General features: G+C 32.2%; 1 protein-coding gene across 2 annotated transcripts in view; it reads left to right on the forward strand.

The window, feature by feature from the left end:
• LOC111639794 (multifunctional methyltransferase subunit TRM112-like protein) overlaps positions 1-7,358 on the forward strand; it is a 21,663-nt gene that overhangs the window by 8,003 nt on the left and 6,302 nt on the right. For both annotated transcript variants that reach the window (XM_023385738.1, XM_023385739.1), the window contains exon 3: positions 6,949-7,041. In XM_023385738.1, coding sequence (XP_023241506.1) covers positions 6,949-7,041 — 93 coding nt within the window. The remainder of the gene's footprint in view (positions 1-6,948; positions 7,042-7,358) is intronic.

Genomic DNA, 7,358 nt, shown 5'->3' on the forward strand with positions numbered 1-7,358 from the left:
TTCATTCATTTTTATTTAAGTACTTGGTACATGTCCCGGCCCCGCTAGAGCATTACCAGGAAGTTATACATATTCTTAAATATATATAGTTACCAATATTTGTATACATATACAATAATAACAAATAGTAATAAATAGTAATAAACAATATGAGTAAATAATTTATATTTTAAATACGCTTATGACGTATATTAGGATAAGTAAAATTATCAAAATGAATTATAATGTTCAGATAAACAAAAGAAAATAAATAAATAAATAAATAAATGCTTAGTAGTTCATAGATGTGCAGAACAGCTCTTGGAGTACATTGCAGATGTGTACTTTAAAGTCTTTAGTTCTAAGCAGAACTTTGTGTGTCAGTGAATATTACTTGGACCCAAGTAAAATCAGTGTTCAGAACAGTCCTTATAAAAGTTGGTAGTTTGAAAGTTACTACACACATCTATAAACAGTTTGAAGATAGTTGTGTATATTCATTGAAAAGAAACAAGGTTGAGCCATCAATAAGCCAAATGCCTAGCGAAGGTTGAGGTATGTCGACTATGCTGCTGTTGTGCAGATCATCTAAGCACAAAGGAAACATAGCTGAGCTACATATAAATTGAAAGTCCAGCGAAGTTGCAGTAGGTGAATTTCACTGCTTTGGAGCACATTGAATGAAATAGAGCTCTTAGATACATAAATCCCACTTCACAATGCGCTTTGAAGGACCATAGAGCACTTTACACGTTGCATGTTGCACTTTGAAGCACCACAAAAAACTTACACGTTGCACATTGAACTTTGGAGCACCGTATAACACATTGTAGTACTCGTTGTAGCATATTGCACATGTAGCAACATAAAACACTAGAAACACCATGAAATACTTATAGCACCACACAACAAATCAAAGCACTAATCACATTGCACTGTAAAGCACATTTTGAAGCACCGTAAAGCACTAGAGAACCGTAGAAAACTAGAAGCACTATAAAACATATCAACATTAAAAGCGCAGCAAACTGCGGCCGCGATTTCAGATGTTATTTTTCTGCGAAGTCTTCGTTGAACTTTGGAGACATCATTAATATAATTAATTTTAATCGCCGTTGAATAAGAAATGTTTCTTTCACAAGAAATGTATAAAATTACAATACTGTATTAGACTTACAGTACCTAATTTACATATTGTACAGACGATAGCTTGCCTAAACTCTCCGTAGCATGGCGCTATATGGTGGAAACTATACATATAATTATAATAATGTTAAAATAAATTAAGTTAATATATAATTATATATACAGTATCTAATTTATATATAATTAATATATAATTATATGTATAGTACCTAATTTATATATAATACTGTACAGACAATAGTTAAACTCAACTTACCCGCCTAAACTCTCCGTAGCGTGGTGCTAGACGGCGGAAAATAGTTTGGCTGCTCGTCCGCGATGACAAGTTGGTGATGACGTTTTACCGCGTTTTATGCGTCCCTTTATACGAATACTGCCGCAATTTTTTCGCTGCATCATAGGAATCTACGTTATTGGAACCCGCGTTATAGGGGTGTCTACTGTACACTAATAATGTATTTTTCCTTCTTTTCGGTTATCCGATTTTTTCAGTTATCCGACCAACCTGAGTTCCCAATTGAGTCGGATAATCGATGCTCTACTGTATATATTGTATGTATGTATGTATGTGTATATATATATATATATATACATACAGTGGAACCTCGGTATACGACCGTAATCCGTTCCCGATGTTTGGACTTATACCGAATTGGACGTATACCAAACCAACCTTTCCCATAAGAAGTAATGTAAAAATGATTAATCCATTCTCATGAAAAAAATGGCTGGCTTTAAACACCTCGCTTTCCTACTTGATTTTACATGAGGTCAGCATGTATCTTTTTAGCTTTCTTGCAAATAATTGCTTCTCTAGCACACACTGTCTCTAACACACTGTTCTTCAGTTATTCAAAGCAAAAGCAATTTCTTAACATGGTTTAATGTCTTCGATCTCTGTTTAGAAATTGATTTAACCCCTTTTGCAACGTTAGCAGATTTAATAATGTCTTTATTTTTCGCGATTGTCGATATCGTCGTTCTCAGAATACGGTATGCAACAGTTAAAATCTCGAACACGCATGCCACCTTCGTATTTCTCAACAATCTCTTTTTTCAGTTCCATTGTGATTCTAGTCATTTTTTTTAGTTTTCTGTTGCTTTTCATTTGCCTTTTTGGGATTCGTGATTAATAAAAATAATAAAATTTTACTTACGAATTAAAATCAGAAGAAATTTAACAAAGTTATAAACTGTGGCACTGCGAACGTCTAGTCTGGCCTAGTACACCGATAGTGCTACTTGTTCATAGATGGTGTGTATAATTGAATTAAGTTGTATACCAAACAAAAGTCATATACCGAGCAAAAATTTTTTTCTTCCAAACAGGACGTATTCCGAATTGGACATATTCTAAAGCTGACTGTACCACTGTGTATATATATATATATATAAGTAGTAGTGTAATGAGTGGCACTAATTACAAAATTAATTTTTACAAATAATTTGTTCTGTTTATAAATAATACTCACCTCACCTTTCACAATTAAATACATGTGACTGGCTGGTTTTTGATATAAATTAAATTTTAAGATATCTTAGAATTTATTTTAATGCCAGGATAGGTCATGAAAGCATAGAGTTTTATTATTACCTATGGCAATGAGAGAAATAATGTGTGGTTACATAATCCTGTGCGCAGCAAGGGAAAGTTCCCTAAATTACAGCCGAAGTGGGATGAGCCATATCGTGTCGTGACTAGAATCAACGATGTCACCTACTGAATACAGAAGAGGTCGAGAACTGCACCCAAGATTGTTCATATTGATCGTTTGGAGTGGTACTATTGGTGTAACGATGCTCGGGACGAGCATGCCTTAAGAGTAGGGCAGTGTCACGCTGGCTTCGGAGGAGACTAGCACCATGGTGCAGAGAGTGGCGAAATGAAAAAGAATGATTAAAAAAAAAGAACGATTTGAAAAAAAAGAACGTTGGAGAAGTCTTTCTTTTAATGAGAGATATAAAGTTTTTGTTGTTAGTCTATCTAAAAAGTGTCAGTTTCAGAAAACTGTATTTTGAATTTATATCCCGAGCCCCACAGCTCGTAACAATATAACTTAAAGGCTGTCTTATAGCATGTATATGCACAAGATGCCACAGTATCCTTATATATAGTTAATCTGGGCCACCTGCCCCACAGGTTTTCATATTTGGTCTCATCTTTCATCTATTTAACTCTGAGCTGAAGAAAAACAGACGGATGACAGTGGGAATTTATATGTCTACAGTTTTTTCAAATTGTAGCCCAATCATCTTTGTAGATTTAACTCTTTCATGCCATTAAATAAAAGTTTTATTTCTTCATATTTATTTTCAGATATGGTGGTATTGGTATGTATTAAGTATAACAAACATGAATGCATGTAGAAATGGTCCATAACATTAACGATAAAAAATGCTATGCTACCCTATTTATTGGGTTGAACCAAAAGTTTGTTTGGGTATTTATATAATTGCTCGTCTGTGGCACCTGTATTGTGCTTATCAAGTTTTAGCTTGTTTAGGTTGACATTACCAATATCTGCATATTTATTATGTAAGTTTAATTACAGCTATTTTTTTAAATTTTGTTAACTTTTAAGAGAAAAAAACATTAAAATGGAAGATAAGAGGGTGCATTTTTGACATCTGATGCTCTATTATTTCCAAAAAGGAAAAAATGCAAACAAAAACTCAAAAAAAGATATGTGCTGTATATGGGGAGGATGCAGTTACTGATCGAACATACCAGAAATGGTTTTCAAAATTCAGGGAGGGAGATTTTTCTCTCGAAGATGCACCTTGGTCAGGACAACCTTCAACCATAGAAGATGAGTCTGTAACAGCTTTAATTCAAAATGATCAGCATAAAACAACACGAGATATAGCCGACATCTTAAATCTGTTCCAAACATCCAAAATGTTCCAACAGTCAAAATGTTCCAATCCAATCTGTTCCAACATTCCAAAAATATTCCAAACATCTGTTGTCAGACATTTGGCTAGCCTTGGATACACTTCCCGTTATGATGTTTGGTTTCCCCATAAGTTAAGTGAATGAAACCTTATTGAGCGTGTTTCTGTATGTGATTCACTTTTAAAACACAATGAAGATGATCCCTTTTTAAAGTGATTAATAACAGGTGATGAAAAATGGATCGTTTACAACAATATTCAATGCAAGAAATCTTGGAGTAAGCCAGGTGATCCTCCAGTGCCACAACCTAAAGCTGGTTTGCATCCCAGAAAAGTAATTATTTCAGTTTGGTGGGACTGGAAAGGATTTCTTTATTACAAGCTTTTACCCAACAACCAAACAATTAATTTCAATAAATATTGTCTCCAACTGGATGAAATAAAGGCTGCAGTGCATCAAAAACGTCCAGAACTTGCAAATCGACGGGGAGTGGTATTCTATCATGATAATGCAGGACCACACATATCGTTAAACATGCACCAAAAACTTCTGGACTTTAACTGGGATGTTTTGAGTCACCCTGCATATTCTCCAGATATTGCTACCTCAGGCTATCATCTATTTTGTTCATTGCAGAATAATTTAAATGACATAGATTTTCAATCTCTAGAAGGTATCAAAAATCACATTGATAATTTCTTCAATCAGAAACCCACCCAATTTTACACAGACAGAATTATGAAACTACCTGTCAGGTGGTATAAGGTTATTGACAGAAGGGTGAATACATTGTGGATTAAACGTTTTTATTTATTTCAAAATAGTATATTTTATTTCTTTCTAAAAACCGAATGAACTTTTGGTTCAACCCAATACTAACAAATTTTCTTTTTCATTCATTCTCAGTAACATCTGAGGATTATTCACTTGTGGTGACAGTATATTTTTAATTAAAATTTCAACTTTTTGCATCTGTTTTAATTTATTTTATAAGCTTTAAATGTGAGGAATAATAATAATGATACAATAAAATAATAAATTAATTATTATACTTACAAAACTAAAATTGCAAAGTTTTAAACCTACATTGTGTCACTTCAGTACCTAGTGTTTTGTCCACTAGTTTATTGCCACTCCAAGGAAAAGTGAAACCTCCAAAACTTTTTAACCTAAACACTCAATTTTTAGATGCTCATTTTTTGGAACTGTTTGAGAAGTGGGTCATATTATTTGGATAAAGAACTGTTTGTGTTAAGGTCTATGTACTCACCAAGTTTTGTTCAAATCAGAGACTTGAATGTCTGATCCTCTTTTTGTGAGTATAAATTGTACTAGAGGAAATCTATTCATCTGAAAACACTAGCTTATTAAAATTGATTCCCTCAGAGAGATGGTGCTAGGCAAACTCTAGACACTTGTTTGTGCCTTGCTGGCAGAGGCAGTTATTTTTAATATTTCGCAGTAGCTAAAACTCTTGTTGCAGAATCCAGTGGATGGCATGATAGGATACTTTTAGATTCAAGTATTCCTGGAAGGAATAAATCTTAGCTGATGTTATCTTGTTCATTGCCTTTGCTTTTTGTGACAAACATCCTCATCTTGATGTTTTAGGACTGTCTATGCTTAGTAAGAGAAGAAAATTTACTATTCTATTCAAAAAGGAAGGAGGAATCCATAGAGATGCAGATTCCATATTCTACTCAAAATGGAATGTTTAATACAGTACCACTCTTTATTGTTTATGTCAAAAAGTGTATAGAACAACCATTATTGGAAATAGGGGTTGTAAAGATTTACAGTTTGGTTTAACAAATTCTTTTTCTTTTGCTCATTTATTTGGCATGTTTATTGCTGTATTCTTTCAGAATTTCTCCTTGTAATAATAGATCTACTATTAATACATATTATTATTCAAAAGATAGATGTATTGATAAAAGACATTACAAGATATTTTTTATTTTTTCAAATAAATTCAAATGAACATTAATTTTAATATTAAGTTGTAATTATCATGCATAAACAATTTCTATAATTTGATAATTCAAATGATAAGTTCTAAAACTTATATACAATACTTTAAAGCAGGGTTTCTAACTTGTTGATAAAATTTGAGGTTCCACAATGAAATCTGTTGAGTGTCAATGCAGATTCAGGATGTGAGTTGTAATTGTTCTAGTCTAGGATCGGTCCTCTTATGATATCCTATACGCATGTTAGTGATTTATGGCTTTATAAACAGTGGCAACAGATTTATTGGTAATGGAACAAATTGAAATCACAATAATACTGTTTGACAAGACAATGAAAACCATAAATATGGTAAAATTTAACCTAAAGCTAGAAAATCATTAAAAAATAAAACATATTTAACATATAAATAATAATACAATTGGTAATTAATGTCCCATCATCTGTAGTGTGTTGTAGCACAACTATATGGAGTACAGTACAAATGGATATACCAGTCAAAGATTATTAGAGTTTTGCACTGCAATCATTTTGTGGTATTTTAGCTATTTTTCGTATAAAAATATAGTGGGAATTGTTAAATTTATAGTGCTTTTAGTATTGTGTGTATTCCAAATTAAAATTATGGAATGTTGGTTGAAAAAGAGTTTTGTAGAAAAATATAGCAAGTACTTCAAATGTTTCTAGTGACAAAAAGACTGAAAGGATAAATACAAACAAAGGTACAAATCCAGGCACTAGCACTGTTTAAAATATTGAAAAAAAAGTTGTTTAACCCTTTCCATTATTAATCTGTCTTTTTTTCCCCAATAAATTGTTTTTGGTGATTCTATTTGCTGTTTTATCTATAATGATTAAAAATTGTCAGAGTTTCAATATTTTTTGCTAAGGTGAAAAGGGTTTTGCGATAAAAATAAGTTAAGAACTGCTACTTTAAAGTAACTATTATTTGTTTACAGATCGATTGCTTAAATGACTTACCAAAAGTTTTGGTGCCAAATTATGAAGCAGATGAAAATTTTTTACGGAAGGTTCATCATATTTTATTGGAAGTAAGTAATTCAGTTTACTTCAACTTTATATATATATATATATTTTTATAAATATGAAGGTAAAGATTATTGAAATCTTTTCATCATAGGTGGTATTTCAAAATATCTGGCATGTTCGACCATCTGTCAAAACCTAGTCTTCTGGCTGGTTTAGCAATTTTAAAATGTGAGAATTGTACATATACAAGGTATAATTTTCATGTCCAAGATTGACAAATGATAACGAATATAAGATATTGACAGAACAATGTAAAACCCACTCCTTAATCCATCAAGTATAAATTTCTCCTTTTGTTTTTTGCTTCTTAAGTTAGACC

The sequence above is a fragment of the Centruroides sculpturatus genome, unplaced genomic scaffold, assembly GCF_000671375.1.
Source record: "Centruroides sculpturatus isolate CEXI.00-Female unplaced genomic scaffold, Cexi_2.0 scaffold668, whole genome shotgun sequence".
In the NCBI taxonomy this organism is placed as follows: Eukaryota; Metazoa; Arthropoda; class Arachnida; order Scorpiones; family Buthidae; genus Centruroides; species Centruroides sculpturatus.